This window comes from Lissotriton vulgaris, chromosome 2_1 (genome assembly GCF_964263255.1).
Source record: "Lissotriton vulgaris chromosome 2_1, aLisVul1.2, whole genome shotgun sequence".
Classification (NCBI taxonomy): Eukaryota; Metazoa; Chordata; class Amphibia; order Caudata; family Salamandridae; genus Lissotriton; species Lissotriton vulgaris.
Window position 1 is genome coordinate 1,190,842,308 of NC_141687.1, and position 24,856 is coordinate 1,190,867,163.

The window sequence follows — 24,856 nt, forward strand, 5'->3', positions numbered from 1 at the left end:
CTTTAGCCCACTCTGCCACCCCAGTTCAGACATTGCTATATGCAAATCAGTCTGATCCTGAGCCTCATGGGAACAGTGCAGCCCGAACTGCCAAGCCATGTCTTCCCTGGACCGGAAACAAGCTTCCGAGGACCGGTTTCTGGCATTCCAGCCTTCTTCAGCCCGGCTTGCTTGAATCCAGTGGCAAAGTGAGCAAGGGACTCACGTCTGAGTATACCCTGCCACACCTATGGTGGCCAAAAGCGGTACAAAAGGGGTTGGTGATGGACGGAGCTTCTGAATCAATCAGACACTCACACCCAGTCAAGAGATCTGGGTTTAATAAATCACCGTTCTTTAGCCCACTCTGCCACCCCAGTTCAGACATGGCTATATGCAAATCAGTCTGACCCTGTGCCTCATGGGAACAGTGCAGCCCAAACTACCAAGCCATGTCTTCCCTGGACCGGAAACAAGCTTCAGAGGACCGGTTTCTGGCATTCCAGCCTTCTTCAGCCCGGCTTGCTTGAATCCAGTGGCAAATTGAGCAAGGGACTCACGTCTGAGTATACCCTGCCACACTTATGGCGGCCAAAAGCGGTACAAAAGGGGTTGGTGATGGACGGAGCTTCTGAATCAATCAGACACTCGCACCCAGTCAAGAGATCTGGGTTTAATCCATCACCGTTCTTTAGCCCACTCTGCCACCCCAGTTCAGACATGGCTATATGCAAATCAGTCTGACCCTGTGCCTCATGGGAACAGTGCAGCCCGAACTGCCAAGCCATGTCTTCCCTGGACCGGAAACAAGCTTCCGAGGACCGGTTTCTGGCATTCCAGCCTTCTTCAGCCCGGCTTGCTTGAATCCAGTGGCAAAGTGAGCAAGGGACTCACGTCTGAGTATACCCTGCCACACTTATGGCGGCCAAAAGCGGTACAAAAGGGGTTGGTGATGGACAGAGCTTCTGAATCAATCAGACACTCACACCCAGTCAAGAGATCTGGGTTTAATCCATCACCGTTCTGTAGCCCACTCTGCCACCCCAGTTCAGACATGGCTATATGCAAATCAGTCTGACCCTGTGCCTCATGGGAACAGTGCAGCCCGAACTGCCAAGCCATGTCTTCACTGGACCGGAAACACGCTTGTACTGGGGTGAATGTATGACATTGTTCTACATTCTGTCCATCAACTGTGTTTTTTGCAATTTTCACCCCGAGTGTGCTGGGTATACTCAGACGTGAGTCCCAGGCTCTCCACACCACTGGAGTCAAGCTATCCAGGCTGATAGCCAGAAACCGGTCCTTGGATGCTTGATTCCGGTCTGGGAAAGACATGGCTTGGTAGTTCGGACTGGACTGTTCCCATGAGGCACAGGGTCAGAGCTGATTTGCATATAGCCAGTGTCTAACCCAGGGTGGTGTGGAGTGCAAACAAAACGATGGATTTAGGCCCAGATCCTTGTACTGGGGTGAATTTATGACATTGTTCTACATTCTGTCCATCAACTGTGTTTTTTGTAATTTTCACGCTGACTGAAACTTGGCAGTGGAGGCCTGGACAAAGGGTTTCCTGTCGCAGGGAGGTGCTACACCTCCCCAGACAGGAGATAGTGTATTGGGGCAGGGTGGGTTGAATGAAACTAGACCCTGCCTGGGGAGCACAAGGCTTCCCCTTGCATAATCCGGTCAAACCGGTTCTGGGGCACACCAGCCCCAGTCCCAGCGCGACCCTGGACAAAGGGAAAGGGACCTAGCAGGTAATCCAGACCCCTAGATTGGTATAAGAATGAGAGCAGTGCCAATGCACTCAGATTATCCTGACTGAAACTTATGAAACGAAACTCTGGACCCTTCGACATCCTACTTGACGTAGAAGACTGAAGAATCTCCCTTGTGGTCAAGGAGTGACCACCCTGTGCAAACAGGCACGCTCCAGCACCTCGACGTTAGCTTTGTTGCAGTTCCCGCCGGAACTCGAGCGACAGAGATTGACAAGACCCAGCGTGCCTGCCTTCTAACAGCCCGATCCACAGTCCCTGCAGAGCTGAGACCCGTGGAGGCGACCTGAAGCGTGGGGCCCGCCATCTTGGAAAGACCACGAGGCGCTGACCGTGCAGCTCCCGAGGCACCCTCGAAGCTGTGCATTGGGGTTTGAGAAGCCCCTGCCCTGAGCCTCTCTTGCACCGAAGCTCACCCCTCTACACTCCCCGAGTGCTGCGTGGGGCCCTTCTGCATCTTTTGGCTCAACGCGTTGGTCCGGTCGCATGCCTGTTGGCTAGCGGCCCTTGTACCGACGAACCTTTGAATTTGACTTGCGAGTCTGGTTGCTCCAGACTTGCCCTCGCTCCCCTGAAAAGGAGCACCCGCTCTGACCATCCTGGTCCTAGTAAGAAGCGATCTTCGAACCCTGCGTGGGTTACGCTTGCCAAGGTTTGTTTGCTCCAATCCGGAAGCCGACACCGCTGACAGCGAGAGCCTGTGTGGGACAGCTCGTGATCCACTCCTGGACATCCTCGGTGCCCTAGAGTCCACGTGGCAGCGGAGACAAGCTTCACGACAACGACCTGATTGCGCTCGACATTGCCTGGTTCCTTCCTGGTTCCACACTGGTCACTGCTGAGTGACCCAGACTCTGTCCCCTCTGCTTTCAGATCATCTATATCTTCGATCCACCCTTGGATCACACCGGACACTTCATTCTCGACGCCTGCAGCATCTTCATCTTCAGGCACCATCAACCAGCGTGACGAAAGCCGACACTACTTTGCACCCGTGCACCCGCTTCCTGTGGGTGAGGTAACTCAGCAACGCCGGTGCTCCTGTACTGGTACAAACCTCTAGTGTATATGTCTAAAGTTTCGTCCTTCTAGGTTAGTCAGAAGTCTCCTTTAACAGTAACTTTTACGCACCATTGACATTGCATTGGTGCATGTGTGTGCTTTAAGCGCTGCACCCGAATCCCGCGGGCTTTTCCCGACTTCAGCATTGCTAGTCCCGACTGCTCCCAGCGATTCCCCAGGCCCTAGGCCTGACCACTGTTCGATTAGTGATACTTATACCACTTTTTTAATATATGGTTCGCGTGGCCCCTGGGCCTCATCCATAATTGTACATCTTTTATATGTTTAACTGTGCTTTTGTTTAAAGGCTTGTGCTTCTAGACTCATAAAGAGTATAGAGGATTATTCTAGTAATAAATACATATATTTTTATAATATATAACTTGTGTGGTGTCCTTTCATTTGATATTACAGGATTGTGATTGGTAAAACGACCTCTTGAGTTAAGCCTTTAAGGCTGCTTGGTCTATGCTACCCTTAGGATAGCTTGTCTATAAGGTTGACTTACAACCAGACACCATAAGGGATTGTTTGGACTGATACAAGGTGCCCCCAGAATTGGAGACATCATATATCAGGCCAACTTCTCACACTAGGGTGAACTGAACTGCCAGGACATTGCTTCCAGATTTTCTCGCTGACGTTATGCCGCTCACTGTAATTGATATGCCTATGTTGGACTGTACCTTGCTACTCTGCATTGTGTCTCTGCATGGAACTTCTGTCTTGTATTTTACTGTTGTATTGCAACTACCTTAATAAAAACGTTAATAAAAAATAAAATTTAAAAAATGTCCTGTTGGAGGATGGTCTTAGTGTCCGCAATAGCAGCCAAGACCCTGCCCAGGTGAGAGTGGATCAAAGCATCATTAACCTCCCCATCTTCCTTTTACCCCGATGGTGGGAGTGAGGAGTCTTCTGTCTCCAGCTGCGGGCCTCCCTGTTTAGATTTAGATGTGCCCATAATTGCAATCAGCATTACACAGAACCCAAGTGGGGACAGAATTCGGCTGGTTCAGTAAATCAGAATGTGACTCTCACCTAACTGATCTGTGATCAGAAGTAATTGGAAGGTTTTTTCACACAATGTTCTCTACGGTGCTTCCTCCAGGCCATGACCTAGGCTCACACCCCTCACACCTCCTCAATCACTTCCCAGGAACCATGCAGCAACCTCCTCGGTCACTAGGCCCCGACTCAGGCCCAGGCCACCCCCGCCTTCCGCAGCTGCAGTGCTACTATAATTAATGTAGCCAGTAGCCACCTGCATTTCCAGGAATAAACTGCATCCAAGGGTAATCTTGATGAAGTTTACACGTGACACCTACCCCTCTTACCAATCCCAGGCGGCAGGCACAGGCCCCACAGCTGAGGTCGATCTCCGCAAAAGCGGTGCATCGCAAAGGTAACTAGCGGGCAGCACATGCACCACCACGAGAGAGGACAAATCTTCTGCTTCACCTCTGGGCCACCTGAGGTCAGGGACACCACCAGGGCCCCGCACGGCTGGCAAGCACAGCATCTTCCACCGTAAGTCACATGCCCCACATTGTTCACACCAGGAAGAGCAGACCCCTGGCCGGGACACAAGGCATCATGTCACTCTGTAGTAGGCTCGCCAGGCCCCAGTCCAGATCACGAGCCCTCTCACCTGTCGGCAGGTCGCAGTCAACCCGGGCACCGCAGCTGCGGTCTGGATATGCGTCGGAGAGCCTGGCGGCAAGGGGTAATGACGTCCTGGGGGGTCGGGGGTTGTCTGTGACGGGGCCCCAGCAGCTCCTCCGTGTGAATCTCGGGATCGGAGCCCCCAGCCAGGCTCCGCATAGCCCCAACCAGTGCCTCTGTTCGCCTGCGTCATGCGGTGTAGGAGGCTTCTAAAGCCACAACACTTCCAGGCGGCCCGGTCAGGTATTAGGAGGGCCTTCTACCACTCAGCAGTGTATGACATGGATGAGCCGGCACCCCTGAGGTTGCCCCCGGGCCAGCCACTGCCTCTAGCCATCCGGATGGTGAAGGATTAAAGTTGGGCCGGTACGGAACAATGCACTTACATGTCCGCCATCGTCTGAGAAAAAAACTGTAGTTGGTAAAAAAACATATTAAATCCATAAGGAAGTGGTTACGTCTGCCCATTGTTCCAGCCTTTCTAGAAGAATGAAATGCTCGCCTGTCATAAGCTGAAGTTATGTCAAGAGAATAAGGTCTTTGTTTTTATCTTCGTCCATGGAGTTGAGGAGCTCCTTCTTGATACTGAGTAAGGCTGATTCAATTCCTCCTACAAGTCTACATACTGACTGGGGCTCCCATATTCTTGGAACAATCTTGTCACTCCCTTTCCATGATCTTGCTGAAGAAGGGAGGGTTAGAGATGGGCCAAAAGTTAGCCATTGTTTTGGGGTCCGCTGATTTTTTTTCCAAGAGGAGCGGTGGAGGTAGCATGCTTTTGAGGTCCTGGAATGGCTTTAATGGAAGAGGAATATAACTCATTTCTTGAATTTCTTGTATCTAATGTGATAGAGGGAGGAGTTCGTACAGCATGAGGATGAGCAAGGGTCCGCAGGAACACTGGACACTTATCTTTTTAGAGAGGCCCTGAAACTCACTGGTCTTCACAGATTGGAAACAGGTAAAGGAATATTTGAATTGGAATTTAAGACTATCTTCACAGATCACATAATATTTTGTTTTCGGCACCTCTGATTTAGGCAACTCATTATACTAAACTTATCCTTGGCTTGATTTGGTGCTTTGTGGGTGCGTTTAGCATAGAAAGAAGTTTAAAACCTTTTGATGGCTTTGAGGTATCCCTTCCTGCATATCTTGAATTAGGTTTTATCTAGTACAGCCTGAGACTTGTACCATTGCCATTTCAGAGACTTAGAACATTTTAGTTTTGAAAGGTCACTGAGAAAACACTTGTTGACTGCTTTGACACCTGTCTTGGACTTACTAACTTTGACTAGGATTAAAACGTGATCAGTGGATGAGGGTTTTGAGGGAGGATAGGCAGCAAGGGATCAGGGTCTGTTGTGTCTGGGATACTGGTTTTGACTGCCTTGTACATTAACTCAAATTCATCTTTGTTCATGTCTTTGAAGTGCCTAGAAGGTGTGGGGAGTGTTGCTCATGTTACGGTGGTGTCAGGTTGGGTATATTGGTGCAGACCGGAAGGAGTTTGTTTCTATGTGTTGTTCTTAACGCACCAATCTACTGAATGCCAGCTTTCTCAAACTCAAAAATGTGGAGTACTTTTTGGGCCTCCCTCTCTGTGGAGTGCCTAAAAAACCCTCTCCAACTCAAACCTCCAACGTCCATGTCAACACATGATGCTGATAGCACCAGCTTTTTAGTTGGGGACTATGCAGTATTTATCGGAAATCTCAGACATACCGTCAAAGCTAAAACTCATTAACTAAGATAAGCCTCTGATCATGGCACAAAAAAGAAAAAAAACAGAAGAAATAAGATGGAGGAGCATAAAACAGGAAAAGCCATGAATGATCAATCAGAAGAACAAGAAGATTGGTAGGTGCAGTAAAGCCTTTCGCTTGTCACATACTCAAGTGTTTTATTATCTATTGCAGGTGTACATCCCTGGCACCATTTGAAGTGTGTCTGGGAGGTTCATGATTACTGAAAAAGTTCAATTTATAAAGCAGGAAAGAACATTCATTACAGGGCAAATGTCGCAGATATTAATTATAAGAACAAAGGCTGATCCCAGCCCAGCCCTTCGAGAATAGCCAAGTGGCGTCGAGGAGTGGACTGGTGTGCTGCTCAGAAGAAACCTTTGTTCACAGCCTGAGGTTGCCCAAAGAAGCATGAAAGGATATAGGGCAAATGGTTGCAACAACTAAATTGATAAAACCTCAATGTCTGTGCATTCTATGTGGTTGCATTAGACAAGTGAATGGTCGTAGTTTTCATGCATGTGTAGGAACTGACCACCAGGTCTGAGTATTTGAAGTCAACTATGATGATTACCTGTGCTGCAATGTACATTTTCAAAAATCAATACAATTGATTATCAAAAAAAAGAATAAAGGTGGATTAGATGTAGGAGCTACAGTGCCATTAAATATCTTGCAGATACATTAGGATGGAACAAAAGTAAGATGCATACCCTGAGCTCCTGCTTGGGTTCAATATTCTTAATTGTAGTATAATAAATATGCTGGCCATACTGGTATGCCACTAGGTTCTGCTCAAGGTGGTTCTGGGCTGGGCGCACAAACATCATCCAGTTACAAAGCGACTCTTCTGACAGCTCGAACCACAGATCGTCTAGGAAATCCTGCTCCGGGTTGCTGCCTTTGTCGAGCGACACCTTGGGCACATGGTAAAAGGAAAACAAAGACAATGGCATGTTAAGCCTCGTGTCAATTTCTTTGACAGTCCTCGGCACAATTATCACACTCCCCCGATTCATCATTGTATGGCATTGTTTTTCACAACAGTGATTATAATACTGAGCTGCATAAAATGAGAGTGAGAACAACGAGAGTGTGACATTTGACTCGGAAAGCTGTGGCCTCTTGCTAAGAAGAGAGTGCAGAGCAATCAGAAGCAGTACAGAAAATTAAATCGGTGTGAATGCCGTTAACACATTTGTAAAATATTTTTTAAACCCTTAGGTGTGGTCTTTCGCCTTACATTTCTGAAGGAAAAGGTTTATTCTTTTCCATGCTCAAGTGCCGCAAACTTTACTTTGGCAACATCCTTCCTGGTTCGTTCGACACAACTGTTTTTATACAGGCTTTTTTATGAACCCGTTTTAAATTTCTAAGATGCACTTCCTTCATTACCATATGCACTCGGAAGAGTGTATTTCATAAACGAAACCAGATCTCTCCACCCAAAACTAATGCAAAGAAATCAGATTAGGAGCTATACCGCCCCTTTTCTGAAGAATCACCCTGTTCTGAAACATGTAACATCATTGTAAGGTCTGTTTCATCCAAAGCAGTAGAGGACGAGGCGTGAAGCAGAGGGACAAAAAAAGCCTGAACTACTCGAGAAAAAAGACATGCATTTGTATATACACAAGTGTGTTTGTTTTTCTCTTCGGTGACTTGGTGAAAAAGCGATCTATTTGTGACTGGACCTGCTATGCTTCTCATTCTTTTTCGAGGGCCTCAATGCTCCATCATCATCTTTTTAACTGCAGAAGTGGCTATTATGCTGACCTTTTTCATTTCACAGCTCCCATAACTCTGACCTAAGTTAAAAAACCTTCACCTCAACAATCAATCAAATGACACTTGGCATCCCTTCACCACAACCAACTCAATTGCCATGCCTCAAATGACATTGCTCCCCTGCAGTAAATTGGCCATATTTACCTCTCCACATTTATTCACTCCACTGTTAATGTTCTATGAATTATAGTAGCATGGCATGGTAATGTTTCTGAAATCAGGATTCTGACCCACTCAACCCGACACTTATGTACATCAAAACTGCGTCACTATACCTTTAAATGGATGTAGTTATCCTTCAGTTCGGTCCGTTTAACCAGGGGGCCTTCTACCGGACCGAACTGGGTGCGTTTAGGAATGCGCCGCTTGGAGTAAACTCCACCCAAGAACCTGTCGATGCAGAGTACCAGTGGAAGGCTGGCTCTTGCCCGGGTAAGCACTGGGCGATTGGGGATGGGATGCAGTGGGCCATGTTTAGGGCACACGGAGGGATGGGCATTATTGCACTCTTCACACCCTGTAAGAAAGAGCAAAAAAACAGGGCTCAAAGTTGTCCTACAAGTGTTATGAGTACATTTGAGTAGTTAACACGATATTTCCGAAGGAATTCACTGATATGCACCCCCATAGCATTGCTTGCATACATTAAAAAAACAGCCCATATGTAAGTTATGGGTACAATGAGTTTGGAATGAGAAAGACAGAAAGTGATCTTTATCCATTTTATAGAGATAGAAAGCATATTTGCGTTCCCTCGGTACAAGCACACACTCCCTCAGGCTAATAAAACACCCTGGCCGCTCAGAGGCTGAGCCCTATTCTTGTAAAAAGATCATGGATCGTTTCGTTTATATTCATTTGAATATTCAAAATAACATGAGGCTTGCTAGATCCACCACTTATGTTTACAAGAACCTATTTGGTTAATTAACTCACTGCACAAATCTGTTGAGATCTGCAGGTTACAGGCTAAAATCAGTTGAGGAAGAGCTCTTGCTTTCGAAGGCAGAAAGATCCTGGCAGAGATACGTTGTTTTAATTCGGAGGGTATGGTATGCAAAAGGTTACTGGTGTTATTATTACTATTATTACTATTATTTATACTTTTATCATTGTTATTAGTCTAAATTGCACCAGCAACACGTATGCAATTGACTTCGGACTACACCACTAAACAACACTGTCAAACGTGAAGAGGTGTGTTCTCGTTTTCTTGAATATCTCCACGGATGAAGACATGTACTCTGCCAGTCCCACATCACTAGCAGCCAAAGACACTGTGCCAATTCACAAAGGTAAACTTAGACCTGAAGTCTAACTTTAGACCTGAAGTCTAAGGGCCCGATTCACAAAGGTAAAATTAGACCTGCAGTTAAACATTAGATTTGAAGTCTAGGTTTGCACTTCAGGTCTAAATTTGCACTTCAAGTCTAAGTTTAACTTTGTGAATCGGGCCCAAAATTTGGATGAAACAGCCTTTTTATGTAGATGAGTGGTGCGGAGTACGGTTTAGTCTCCAGATTCACCCCTTAACACCACTGAAAAATGCCCTGGCAAGGCCCCTTGACAATTAACCTTCTCCCACCCCTACCCATGGATCATACTGACCCCAAGAAGTGGAATTGTCCGTGGTGAAGAGACAGCTAGGTGTTTCCTCATTTCCCCTACTTCTGCACCTTTCTTCCTGCCCTGCGTCCATCCACCACTTCCTCTGGACACTTGCAGAGCCCAATATACCTGAAATTCCAATCCCAGCTTCTTCTTGCATCTATGCCCGTGCTGTTTTCCACATACCTTCCATCCTTCTAGGCCTCATCCCTCAGCAACTGCAACTGTACTGTGCCCCTCCTTCCTTCCATCGTTCAAATGTTCTACACTTTCGTATCCTTTCCAGAGGCCCTTCCAGGATACCTGTCTCAATATATACCAACGTGTTCCAACACTGAGGACAACATTGAGGATCTCGGTCGTAAAATAAAGCCATCTCTCACACCTGGTCCAGAGACTCAGCAAAGGTAACATGGACACAATTCAGAAATCTGTGTCACATGCCATGATGGGGGATTGTAGTAATTTCCATTAACTGGATCTCTTGCATACACAAATCTAATGGTGCTACAGATCCTGCAAGATACTACTCAGTAAATTAATCCCAAAGCCACAAGTCCTTCATTTGTGATTAATAACCAAGCAACAAAAAACACATCACCCTTTCCAGCACCTTTATTTCAAACAATTTAATTAGCAATAGATGTACTGATGAAACAAGCAATGGTAGCATACGCTTTTGAAGTGCACCACCACCCCACACAAGCCAAACCTGCTAAAAGGATGCTTGATGTCTGATTATCTTCAACTTCCTAAGGGTGGGTAGGACCCTACAGATGCAATGGAAACATGTTCTCCTTCCCTGTTAAGGCTACTGTAGCTACCATGCAAGAATCACACAAACAAGTACAAAGAAGGCACTTCACAAGCAATAATATTCTTCCAAAGCCTGAAGCCTGACTAGTAGTCCCTGCACATAAAAGGAAAATGCTACTTACCAGTATGAATCTGTTCTTGGCATGTAGAGCTGTAGATTCGAATACTTGTGCATAGATCGCCATCTGGTGTTGTGCTCGGATATTTGCACTTTGTTTTTGTCTTGGAAGAAGTCTTTGTAGTCAGGAGGCAGGTGACTCCTCCTTAGGACGATAGTGCGCATGGGCATCAAATCCAGATTGTTTTGCCATGGAGGGTTATGATAGAGTTAGTAAGAAATAGAAAAGGATGTCCATGTGTAATGTATCTAAGTAAGATAGTACTGGAACAGATAGAGGTATTCGGGGAGGAGGATGGGCGTGTACAAATCTACAGCTCTACATGCCAAGAACAGATGCATACTGGTAAGTAGCATTTTCCGTTCGAGACAAATGAGCTGTAGATCGTATACTTGTGCATAGAATACATAGCAGTTACCTCCTTAGCGGTGGCTACCTGTATCTGTTGCAGTGGTTTGAAAAAAAGTTCTTAATAAAGCCTGGCCCACACTAGCTTGTTGTTTTGCTTGCACATCTACACAATAGTGTTTTATGGGAGCGTGTAGTGTAGGCCAAGTTGCTGCTTTGCAGAAGTCATCTAGGGGAATGTTCCCTAAGAATGCCATAGATGACCCTAGTTTACGTGTGGAGTGAGCTCTAGGCAGAATGGTTAAGGTGCATTTGGCTTTAGCATAGCATATTTGGATGCATTTAACAAACCACCCTGCAATCCCTGTTTTCGATATAGGATTGCCTTTATGAGTTGGGGAGAAAGCAACAAAAAGTTGTTTAGTCTTTCTAAAGGATTTTGTTCTTTCAATGTAGTAAAGTATTGCTCTTTTTACGTCTAGCGTGTGAAGTGCCCGTTCTTCTACTGAGTCTGGTAGAGGGAAAAACACTGGGAATTCTACAGATTGGTGAAGGTGGAAAGCAGACACGACCTTATTCAGAAATTTTGGGTTAGTCCGAAGATCAACTTTGCTATGATGAATTTGGAGAAATGGTTCTTGTATGGTTAATGCCTGGAGTTCACTGACTCTTCTGAAAGAGGTAATTGCAACCAGAAAAGCTTCTTTCCAGGTGAGAAATTGTAATTTGCATTTACACAGGGGTTCAAATGGGGGACCCATGAGTCTGCTAAGTACCACATTTAAGTTCCATACTGGAGAGGGTAAAACTCTAGGTGGGATTATTCTTTTAAGTCCTTCCATAAATGCCTTGATAGCTGGTACCCTAAACAAAGACAAGTGTTGTCTGTTTTGGAGATAGGCTGCTATTGCAGCAAGATGTGGTTTAATAGATGTATACTCTAGGTTACATTGTTGTAGATGCAAAAGGTAACAGATGATGTTTTGAGTAGAAGCATCTAGTGGGTTGATTTTGTTATTTGTACAATAAATGACAAATCTTTTCCACTTTGCGGCATAGCAAGCTCTAGTGGTAGGACGTCTAGCCTCTTTAATGATGTTCATGCAGTCTGGCGGAAGATTAACGTTGCCAAACTCCAAGATTTCAGGTGCCAGATCGCAAGGTTGAGTTGACTGGGATCTGGATGCCTTATCTCTCCATGGTTCTGAGTGAGAGGCTGGGTGAGAGGCGTAGCTGTTGATGAGAAATTACTGATAGTTCCAAGAGGGTTGTGCACCATGGCTGTCGGGCCCATGTTGGAGCAATCAGGATCGTTGTGAGGGAATGCTGTTTGAGCTTCCGAACCACTAATGGAAAGAGCCGGAGAGGCTGAAAAGCGTAAGCAAATTTGCTTGACTAGTTCATCCATAGCGCATTGCCTTTGGACAATGGGTGTGGATACCTGGATGAGAAGCTTGGGCATTTTGCGTTTTGGTGTGTGATAAACAGGTCTATTTCTGGGTGGAGCCACATTTGAAAGAATGGAAGCAGAACTCGAGGATGAAGTTTCTATTCGAGGATCTGCTGTCTTTGACGACTGAGTAGATCTGCAATCTGATTGTGTGCTCCTGGAAGGTGCTTTGTAAGAAGATATATGTTTTGAGGAATGGCCCATCTCCATATACTTTGCGCTACATGTGAAAGCTGCAGAGTGTCCCCCACCCTGTTTTTGTATGTAATACATTGCTGTCATGTCGTCTGTGTGGATCAGGACAGCTTTGCTTATGAGGTGGAGTTGAAAACATTTTAACGCTAGGAAGATTGCCAACAATTACAGGTAATTTATGTGGAATTGTTTTTGTTGAGGAGTCCATATGCCCTGAATGGTATGGGTTTGAAGATGACCTCCCCAGCCGGTGAGCGAAGCATCTCCTGTTAGCACTATTTCTGGAACCGGGTCAAGAAAAGGCCGCCCTTTGGAAAGGTTTTGTGTGTTCCACCACTGCAGAGAGCGATGGGTACGGTCGTCTACCAACACCAGATCTGTTAGCTGACCGTGAGCCTGGTTCCACTGATGTGTCAAACACTCCTGTAAGGGACGCATTTGGAGTCTTGCATAAGGAAAGATCAGAATGCAAGAGGCCATCATCCGGATTAGCTGCATGAACACTCGCAATGGTAGTGAGTGCTGAGGCTTACATTTTGCTATTAGACCTTGTATGGTGCTTATCCTGACTGGGTTGAGGTATGTTAGAGCTTTTGAAGTGTCTAGTGTAGCCCCTGAATATTGTTGTATGCTGGACGGTTGGAGGTGGGATTTGGTGAGGTTTACTGTGAATCCCAAGTCATAAAGCAGTTGGATTGTGTAATCCTGCTGTGTCCGCCGGCGGGATGTCCAACATGGCAGCGGGAGTAGGACATCCGGAAGAGGGGGTCAGCGTTCCAGCTTCAACAATGGAAGCAACGCGGTGTGGAAGGGCGGATAGACACAGCCGGGAGAGAGGAGAAAAGGAGGAAGACGCCGAGGACCACGAGGAGGCAGGAACGAGGAAGAATACGGAGGAACGGCTACAGTCAAGACCAGAGGACACAGGAGGCTGCGAGGACCGGAGCAGGAGCTGCGAGGAGAGCAGGTCAGCGGAGAGCAGCAGGACAGCGCCTGGAGGCACTACGCTCGAGTCAAAACGGCGAGAAGGAGAGCAGGGCAGTGTGACTCCCCCAGCCACGACCCAGGAGGGACTTGGCTTAAGGCAAGTACCATTTCTTAACCTCTTTTCCCTAGGAAGGTAGAGGAAAGGGCACCACTAGAGTTTTGAGGGCACTTTATATGCATGTGCATAGACACAGAGCAAAGCGGAGGTGTGGGCGAAACAAGGCACTAAAGTAAGCGATTGCTACTCTTGGTAAAGAGTCTGCAACACTGAAGTGAAAGCACCCTGGGTGAAGGTGACGGTTGACCCTTAGATTATGCTAGCCATAGAGGCACCTGACCTTTTCCCTGTCTGTTTATTTTGAGGGACTTAAACCACCTCTTCTCTTCTTCTGGGAGGGCCAAGAACCAGGACACCAGGAACCAGGAGCCTGAGACTAAGGAGTTCTCCTGGAAGGGCCCAGTGAAACTGACCCTGCTAAAGACACTGTTAAAGACCCAGCTGAGAGTACTCTTTTTCCTTTCCCCATCCCCTTATTCCGTATCATACTTACTTGAACTCTGCTACTTTACTTTAATAAAACAATGCAGATACACACAGTCTGAGAGTCATACATGACCTGAGTAACCACAAGTGGTGTCAGAAGTGGGATCACCGGTCATTAAAGACTCATCATGACTCAACCCATTACCATGGAGGCTATGGTCACTCAGTTGGCAGAAGGCCAAAGGCATCTACAGCTAGTTCTAAATCAGCAGAACCAGAATGCCCAGAAAGAGAGAGAGTCTTTTCAGTCCGCTCTTAAAGAACAAGCCACCCTGCTGACAACCAATCAACAAGTGCAGGACACAGCCCTTTTGCGGTTGATGGACGCTATTTCAACCGCCAGGGTACATCCTAATGTTCCTAGCTCAGTGTTACAGAAGTTTCAGGAAGGAGTTTACCCTGACTATTTCTTTGTACATTTTGAAAGAGTAGCAACAACTGCTACTTGGCCTTCGGAAAGATGGGGCCAATATATTGAACCTCTCCTGTCAGGCGAGTTACAGGCAGCGTATCAAGTTGCCAACCCCCAGAAATCACTCCCTATCCTGAAATTAAGAAGACAATCCTGGAAAGACTGGGACATGATACAGAATATTACAGAGCTAAGTTTCAAAAAGAGAAATGGGATACACGGGATAATCCTTGGGCTCTCTATTATCGCATCAGGGATTTAGTGGAAGGTGGTTACATCCTAGTACAGCTCCCAGGGAAGAGGTCATTGCCAAGGTCTAACTGGAACAATACTTAGAAGCTTTACCTGGTAATACAAGGTCCTGGATAAAACAACATCCCAACTTAACAGTACAGACAGCCGTTGAGTTAGCATGCACCTATCATAGATCCCTGGAATTTAGAGTACCACCCCTGAAAAACTCCTTTCCTACCCCAAGAACCTACCCTAAGACAGTGGAACAGAAAACTCCAGGCGGAAATAGGAGTGCAAGTAAACCACCTTTACATATCCCATGCCAACCCAAATGGGTCCCCAGTATTTCAGGTGTTCAGAGTGGGGACACATTGCCAGGAAATGCCCAATAAAGGGAGACGGAGTAGAACCCATGGAGGTGGGATGGTCCAGAGCTTGGGTGTTAGCCACCTGAGAAACCCCAGGGCGATACAAAACCACCATCCGACTTAATGGTCGGTCTGTGGATGCACTATTAGACACAGGATGTCACTATACAATCGTGACCCAAGAATTAATATCTCTCAATCAGGTTTCAGATGAGGCACAAATCCAAGTCTCCCCTGAAGAGGAATTTTAGAACATCACAGAGGGACGACAGCACGTTGGCCCAGGCATAGACTCAAGCCCAGGAGGAAGACCCAGATAAGGTAGGACCATACTTTTGTGTACGAAAAGGTCTTCTGTGCAGACTCAGTGGCGTACCTCCCCACCGGGTCGAACAGATTTTGATACTTCTAGCTTTTCAAGAACAGGTATTGCACATAGCACACAGTCAAGCTGGGGGCGGTCACTTTGAACAGGAACGTACTCTCAAGTATATGTTAGAAAGATTCTACTGGCCCGGTATATATAAGGAGGTAGCTAAATTTTACGCAGCCTGTCCTAGATGTCAGTTGGTGAATCCCTCCACAGAGAGAATATCTCCCTTACAGCTATTACCTATAATTGATGTTCCCTTCAAACGAGTAGGGATGGATTTGGTAGGACCATTACATTTCTCTACCCGACGACATCAATATATACTGGTACTAGTAGACTATGCTACGCGCTACCCTGAAGCAATACCTCTGACAAGTATGACCAAGGCCTCAGTAGCTCAAGCAATGATCTCTTTTTTCTCAAGAGTTTGTTTTCCATTGGAAATACTGACTGATCAGGGAACCCCTTTCATGTCAGGTTAACGAAGGAAATCTGCACTTTGCTAGGGGTACGACAGATACAAACGGCGGTCTATCATCCACAAATCGACGGTTTGGTGGAGAGATACAACTGGACCTTAAAAACCATCTTCAGGAAATCTATAAATGAAGCAGTAAAAGACTGGAACTGGAAGCTTCCCCTAGTGTTGTTTGCGATCAGGACCCATTAACAAAAGTCTACGGGGTTCAGTCCTTTTGAGTTACTATTTTGACGACGACCTAGTACACTTTTAGATATGGCAGCGGAGCAGTGGACTGAGGAGGAGGATGAAGGGAAACCATTGTTAGGGTACACTACTTCCCTAAAAACTATCCTATATAACCTGTGGGAGGAAGTCCATCAGAACTAGGAAAAGGCCCAGAAAAAACAGACAGCCTTTTCGACAAAGGTACCAGTTTGAGGGAACTGACAGACAACGACAAAGTATTGCTACTTCCCCCATCCTCAGATAAGAAGTTATTAGCAACCTAGCAAAGTCCTTATCAGGTGTTGGAGAAAGTTACACCGGTTACATACAGATAGCATTTCCACGAACAGGGTCTAGGGGACAAATATTCCTTTTCAATGTCCTAAAGAGATAGGAAGATTCAGCTACACATAATGGAGATGCACCGGTGTGTATTAATCATGTTACCCTCAACAAGCGCATGGAGATCCTAATCCAACGTTTTCGAGAGACCACAGAAGAAAAACCCCACATGGGAAATGTTCTCACCTCAGACCAAAAAGGTCAATTGTATGACCTACTAGACCGAATCCCAGGGCTAAGTTCTAGCACCCCTGGAAATCTTCTCTGTTCACACACACTATTAAGACAGAACCTGTAAAGGTGATCAAATTGAGACCCTATCGTATTCCAGCAGCCAGAAGACAAGCTGTAGAGCAGGAAATAGACGCAATGTTACAAACTGGGATCATTGAGCCCTCCCAAAGCATTTGGTGCTCCCCAGTAATGTTAGTACCCAAACGGGATGGAAGCCTTATATTCTGTATTGACTTTCGCCAATAAAATGCCCATTCGAAATTTGACAATTATTCCTTGCCCAGAGTGGATGAGTTAATTGAGAGACTGTGGGGAGCACAGGTAATGTCCACCAATGATCTCACGAAGAGATATTGGCAGATACCTCCTAACCCGGTAGATAGGGAGAAAACAGCCTTTTACACACTCTCGGGGTTGTATCATTTTAAAGTAATGCCATTTGGCCTACATGGTGCCCCAGCTACCTTTCAAAGGTTGATGGATGTGATATTACGACCTCATCAACAATATGCGGTAGCCTATCTTGACGACATAGTTGTATATAGCTCGGACTGGGAGACACACAAACAACATTTACAGAATATCTTCTCCTCGGAGGGCGCTAGGTGGCGCACGAGTGGAATGGCCGCCGAGAGGTGAGGCTCCCGCTGACCGGCTGAAAAATCCTGCAATTATCCTACTCTTTGCCCACCTGTAGCCTGACAACTAGTGGGGAGTGAGTCCTACTACCCCTGGGTGTTCAGCAGTGCAAATAACGGAGCTGCGGGAGGAGCGGCTGTCAACTGGAGAGCGGATTTAGTGGAGTGCAAGATACCTGTCCACTGCTCCTGGAACTGCTGGGCGGCATGCCCAGGCACGCGAGGCCCCGGCTCACCACGAGGCGACTGGGCCGGAGGGTCGGAGAGAGCAAAGATCTGACAAAGCGGCTGATGCAGAGACGGATAGCTGCCGCTATCAGCAGAGTGCAGATTTGCTGGTAGATGCCTTCAGTAACCTGCGGTATGGAGCAGGCCCCGGAGAGGTGGGAATGAAGTTCTGGTCATCCACGGCGAGGGAGGAGCTGCCATTTGAGAGGGGACCACTGCAGCCCGTAATTGTGGCGGCTCCTGCTTTCCGCGCCGACTGCGCGGCTCTCTGCAGCCGCCTGTAATATCTGTCTGTGGAGCCAGCGTGAGTCCGGGAAGCCAGGTACGATCCTGTACAAATCGCAAGGACCCAGTGCATGGCAGTAGGAAATGACGGTGGATGGGCTGCTAGGACGCTGCCATTTTTCCCCTGCCTATGGGGCGCCGGTGGGAGCAAAGCATTACGCTGCCGGCGTGGGGCGCTGACAGAGGCACAGCGGCTGGAGGTGCAGCAAGTGCCGGGCCCTGGCATTGAGAGAATTCGGACGGTATCTTGAGGATTGGAGGTGAGCAACGCTGGGGGTGAGTTGCCCCGGGAGAGAGGGGCCAGAGAGCTGCGCGCGCTAGCGGCCCCCTAGGAGTATGGGACTACGTGACTTGGCATTAATTGGATGATACTGTTGAATGGGGGCTGATGGTAGCCGGTAGCTTCATTCCCTAAAGGCATTGCGGAGGGGGTCTCTGTCAGGAACACACGCTAATCAGCAAGGACGCTGAGATTTGGCAAGGCCGCCAAGAGGCAGAGTTACCCACTACTGGTGGAAAGTATGGAGCATTAGACCACGAGGGAGGGGTACCAGGCAGGGAGGATCCAGGACCACTGAGCACTTATATCGCAGTGAAGCTGTAAATAGCTGTTACCGGAGGGGTGTGCGGAGTTGCAGTATCGGACATCCTCGCCACGGGAATTGTTGGGCATCTGGCCCGGCCTAACAGTGGGGGAATTGCTTTGAGTCTTGTGACAGACGGATTGGAGAACCAGATCTGTAGGAAGGGTAGCCGAGCCCAGACTCAAGATGGGGCAGGCGGGTGCTCGCCACTCGAAGCTCACATTTGAGGCTTAAAAGGCTACTAAACAGCACGACTCAGTGGAGGAAGCTGGAGCGGAGGCCTCCCAGCAAGATACTCTACCAACATCGAGTGATGATCTCAAGCCGCTTCTCACGGAAGTACAGCAGGAGTTTGCGACAATGGCAGACAAGATCGACATGGTTTCTACCCACATGAATGCCATAGTACACACGATAGAGGGACATGAGAAGCGTCTTAAGGAGACGGAACAACGGATCTCTGATGTGGAGGATACCACGGCTCAGCTCACAAAGGCGACGACGCAAATGGACAGACTGCTTAAAATCATAGCGGCAAAGAATGAGGACATTGAAGCCCGCAGTCTTAGAAACAACATCCGCGTCCTTGGAATTCCAGAGAGTACAGCTACGGGACGCATGGAGGACTATATTGAGAAGCTGCTCAAAGATGTGGTGGGAACCAACTTGTTATCTCCTCAATTTGTGGTGAAAAGGGCGCATCGCTCCCTGGGGGTGCGGCCCCCTCCTGGAGCCCCCCAGTCCTATAATTGCTCGCCTATTAAATTACTGGGACAGAGATGTTGCTTTACGGATAGCCAGAGAGAAAAAACAGCTAACATATGAGGGTGTCTCATTCACAATGTACCCGGACTTTACGATGCATGTTCAAGAGGAACGCCGAAAATTCCTTGGAGTGAAACAAAAGCTCAGGCAGGCACAGATAGACTATGCTTTACTATACCCAGCTCATCTTCGTGTTACCCACCAGGGGGTACAAAAATTGTTTACCGATCCGCAACAAGTAGGGGATTACTTGAAGCACCTCAAGAAGCAACAGCGTCCGCAGCGGGACCAGGCAGACTCTCCTGAGTCACGGGACCTGGAAGAGGACTAAGGCGCTTGGACCTTGGTTCAGTTGCAATGTCTTTGGACATACTGTGTCTTTATGATGAGCGAATGGTGGGTTGAGGTAATCAGCGCATCCACTCACTAGACATTGTGGGTGTCTGTGGGCTACCTAGCTGCATTCCCCACCAGGGAGTACCACGCTTTCGTTGCTACCTTAATGATATTTCTCGGGTGTCTTCCCCGTCAGGTTTGGGGAGGACATGCAGGGCCCTGTTGGCCTACCTGAGAAGGAGTTGGGGAAATGGGAGGGGGTGGGTTCTGCACTACTGGCATGATTGGGATGCTTCAGTGGGAGGGGGATGGATGGGGGAGGGAGTTTGTTGTGACGATGATACTAAAATAATAGTCACTGGAGATATTTATGCTTAACTAAATGTTTGCCTCAGAGGGCATTTGCGTGTGCTACTAGTTGACCAGGGGATAACCTCGCTGCTTGATGGCTACGGTGGAGGATAACACTCTTAGAGTAATCTCATGGAATGTGCGGGCCTTGGGGATCTGAGGAAGAGGAAGCAGGTACTGGCCTATCTTGATAGGCAGCAGATTCATATAGCACTATTACAGGAAACCCACAATGCGCCACAAAGGGTGAATTCATTTGCTAGTCGGTGGGCGGGCCATAGGGCGTCTGCCTCCTATTCTTCCTCCGCCCAGGGTACGGCAATAATTTACAGTAAATCGACCCGTTTTGAAAAGACGGGGGAGATGGGAGATTCACAGGGCAGATACGTTATCCTCTGGGGGAGGTTGGGTAGAGATACCGTAACGATTGCCAACTGTTATGGCCCTAACTCAGACTGCCCAGAATTTTTTACTGACTTGTGGGGTAAGATACTTCCAATCGGGTCTACTCACGTTATCTAGGGGGGGGGGGACACCTGGGCGCGCATAGACTATTGTCTGGTCACAAGGGCCTTGGACCATCCATTGGGAATGTGACACATTTGGCCCGTACATTCTTTGATCATTGTCCGGTTATGGTCTCACTGTCTCTACCGGGATATGAGAGACCCCGACCGAGTTGGCGACTCCAGTCTACGGCACTACTGGACCCGGTTTTTAGGGCAGAATTGGGTGAGGAGATCAGAGACTTCTTTGTTTGGAACTAAGGTTCGGTGGATAGCGTAGAGATGATATAGGAGGCGTTTAAAGTGACAATACGGGGTCAATGTATGGCTAAAAGCTTTGGGGTGTTGAGGGATATTCAGAATACATTATGTAAGTTGGAACACAAGCTGAAGGGGTTGGAGAAGAGAATGGAGCCGGGGGTAGTGGGGCAGATACAAAATGAGTTTTGTGCACTCTTAACTGAATATGAAGAAGCTGCGCACAGAGAGGTGAAGTTTAGGGGGAAGTATTGGATAGCACGTAAATATGGGGAGGGAGACAGGCCAGGGAAGGTGCTGGCTGCACTAGTGAGGGGCCCTGATTCAACAATCATGTGCTGAAAATACAAGAACCGGGGGGAGTGACATATAGAGATTCGCTACAAATACTGGAGACATTTGTCAAACACTACACAATGCTCTACACATCTCAGAGAGGGAGTACCATGGACCTAGAGGACTTCACGAAAGATGTTGCATTGGGTTGGCTAGGGAATACGCAAAAAAAGTTCCTTAGCATCCCCTTTGAATTGGATGAAATAAGGGAAGCTATAATGCAACTTTAGAATGGGAAGGCGCCGGGTTCAGACGGTATCCCGGCTGAATTCTACAAAGCCTATATTGACATCATGGAGCCGGTATTGAAGGAAATTTATGAAGATTCCCTAGAGGTAGGAATACTCCCTACATCAATGAGGGAGGCGATAGTTACATCATTATTGAAACCGGGAAAACCACCAGAGGCTTGTGACTCCTATAGGCCATTGTCACTGATGAACTGTGATACTAAAATACTGGCGACAGTGTTGGCTACTAGATTGTCCCTTATACTTGATAAGCTGGTAAAACCCAATCAATCAGGATTTGTGCCTGGTAGGGCCACCTCCCATAACCTTAGGACCCTCTTTGCTTTGCTCCAAACCGTGGCGCCAGAGTTGGCACTTGCAGCAGTTTTTTTAGACGCAACAAAAGTGTTCGACTCAGTGGAGTGGGACTATTTGTCTGGAGTGCTACGCAGAATGGGGTTTCCGGAGTTATACCTCTCCTGGATTGCGCTGCTGTATCATCAACCTGTAGCCCGAGTGCTGGTCAATGGCCATGTGTCACAACCCCTTATGGTCTCTAGGGGCACTCGAAAAGGGTGTCCGTTATCGCCGCTCCTGTTTGCTTTAGCAGTTGAGCCTCTGGCTTGTAGGCTGCGGCAGCTGCATCAAGACAAGGCATTTCGTTGCTGTCTACGACAAATTCTGGTGTCACTATATGCGGATGACATTAACCTTTATATTCGAGATCCGCAACAGAATATCAACCCCATTTTGCGTGAGTTCATAAGATTTGGCCAGTTGTCGGGCATAAACATTAACTGGGGGAAGTCACAGGTTTTACCTCTTACTTCGGTGGGTACGCAATTCCCATTGGATTTCCCGATAGAATGGTGTGGATGGGAGCTGCGATATCTTGGAATACAGGTAGCCCAAGATAAAGATGAAACTATTCGTGCCAATTACGGTACGGACATTACACGCCTTAACGCCAATGTCACTCGATGGATATCACTGCCCCTATCGCTCACAGGGAGGGCCTCCCTTATTAAGATGGTTGTACTTCCCCAATTTCTTTACTTATTTCTTAATGTCCCCTATGACCCGGGGCGTTTCTTCTTTAAAACACTGCTCACTGAACTGCTTCGGCTTTTATGGGGAGGGAAACAAGCAAGACTTAGCTGGTCAACGATAACAAGGCCTTATGATCAAGGCGGGTTTCCGGATTTAGAAATTTATTTTTTAAGTGCGCGGGCGCACTTTGCCTATTACTGGATCTACCCTACTTGCTACATTCTGCAGATGGCGGTGGAGGACTGGCTTGCTGTCCCAATACCATTAACTGGCATGCTGTATGGGCCTGCTAGTACGCGAACAACGCTACCCACGACTGTTACCGGAACAGTGGATGCCTGGCTTAGGATTGCTACTTTGCTAGATGAGCCCTTCCTTTATTCCCCCCAGCTCTCATTGTCCTATCATCCTGAGCTATTGTTACTACACGAGACAGGCTTCCAAAACGTGTGCGCGCGCACACAAGTGGCCACCGGGGGAGATCTCTTTCATGATAGGGTGTTTCGATCCCTAGACCATCTCTTGTCGGGGATACAACCTACGCCTTTAGATACATTCCTATATCTTCGGCTTAGACAAGGGCTGAGATCAATTCTCTCTGATTTCCGGGGAGAACCGACATGCCTTCCCCCCCCTACACAATATGCTGGGTTCCACAGATGGGAAGCACCTTGTGTCAAGACTCTACACTAGCATCCGTACAAATAGAACAGGACTGGAGCTTAAATCCAGACAGCATTGGGGTGAAGAGTTGGAACGAGAGATCACTGATGAGCAATGGCGATACTGTTGTATGCAGACGGCGCAAATTTCATCTAGCTGCAGGCTGCGAGTTATACATTATAAGTACCTGCATAGGTTATACTACACACCAGCAAAGAAATTACGGCTTAAAATGGCAGATAATGATAGATGCCTGCGATGCAGGCAAGCGGGGGCGGAATTTCTTCACTTGGCATGGGAGTGTCAGCCTCTGCAGGACTATTGGGAACAGGTCTTAGCAGCCTTGGGGACAATGACAGACCAGGTCTTGGAAATGGATCCACTGTTGGCATTGCTGGGGTATACGGCACAGATACCTACACAGTATAGAAAATTTGTTGCTCTTTCCTTACTATTGGCCAAACGCAGAGTGGCCTGTAGATAGGGTAGGGGTCGTGCCCCGAAATTTAAGGAGTGGATAGCAGACCTGCTCTATTGTCAGGAACAGCACACTACCTATGCAGAGCTACTGCCGCTGGCCTGAAAACCCAAGGATATTTGGGGACCGTTGCAGCATTATCTCCAATCATAGGATAATGTGGACACAGAGGATGACCTATCTGTTGATTAGTGAGTTTTATTGTGGTGAATGAATCAAATAAGATCTTTAACCTATGGATAAATGTGGAACATATGTTAGTTACTGCTTGGTACCATAACCTTTTCTGGGAGGGCGGTGGAGACATTTATATGAACCTCCATTATGTGCTACACGGTTGACATAATGAGCACAGGAAATTACTAGTGAAGCACCTTGGTGATGACTGGTTATTGTATCATGGTGACATTGTTCAATTTCATACATCGTGTATTACTCTGAAACTTGAAAAACAAAGTCTTTAAAAAAAATTTAAAAAAAGAATATCTTCTCCCGTCACCAGGCCAATTTAACTATGAATCCCAAGAAAACAACCCTAGGCACAGATCATATAGAATATTTAGGATACTCCATACAGGCAGGAACACTTCATCCTCAACATAACAAGCAAGAAGCCATTCAGGGAGTACCCCAACCCATAACTAAGAAGGATGTACGAGCATTCCTGGGTCTAGTGGGTTACTATTGTGACGATTCATTCCCCGAATTTCAGAGATAGCATGTCCTCTTACCGATTTACTAACCAACAAACAACTTAGTCAGAAAGTAACTGGGACAGATACTCAAGAAGTGAGCTTCCAGGAATTGAAATCAGTGTTGTGTGAGGCTCCCGTCTTGACTTGTCCAGACTTTGAAAAACCCTTTGTGTACAAACCGACAACTCTGATTGTGGATTAGGGGCTGTGTTGTCACAACCAGACACACAGGGAGATCTTTGACCAGTCCTGTACCTTAGTCGAAAACTGTTCCCTCGGGAGGTACACTATGCAACCATGAAAAAAGAATGTTTGGCCATTAAATGGGCTATGGAAGCTTTGCAATACTATTTGTTAGGACGGACCTTATTCCTTATAACAGACCATGTTCCATTGACTTGGCTTGCCACTCAAAAAGAAACAAATCCAAAGGTGCTTTGCTGGTTCCTCTCATTACAACCTTTTTCTTTTCAGACCATCCATGCACCTGGAAAGGCCAAAGGAAATGTCTTGATGCCCAGTGTCTGTATGGCCCGATCTTCCATACATGGGGGAAGGCAGTGTAATCCTGCGGCGTCCGCCGGCGGGATTTCCAGCATGGTGGCAGGAGTAGGACATCCGGAAAAGGGGGTCAGCGTTCCAGCTTCAACAATGGAAGCAACACGGTATGGAAGGGCAGAAAGACACAGCCGGGAGAGAGGAGAAAAGGAGGAAG

The 24,856-nt window shown here is 47.3% G+C and overlaps 1 protein-coding gene across 2 annotated transcripts in view; it reads right to left on the bottom strand.

The window, feature by feature from the left end:
• PRDM10 (PR/SET domain 10) overlaps positions 1–24,856 on the bottom strand; it is a 1,138,198-nt gene that overhangs the window by 876,047 nt on the left and 237,295 nt on the right. For both annotated transcript variants that reach the window (XM_086956905.1, XM_086956904.1), the window contains exons 7-8: positions 8,296–8,537; positions 6,946–7,149 (exon numbers count right to left, since the gene is read on the bottom strand). In XM_086956905.1, coding sequence (XP_086813031.1) covers positions 6,946–7,149; positions 8,296–8,537 — 446 coding nt within the window. The remainder of the gene's footprint in view (positions 1–6,945; positions 7,150–8,295; positions 8,538–24,856) is intronic.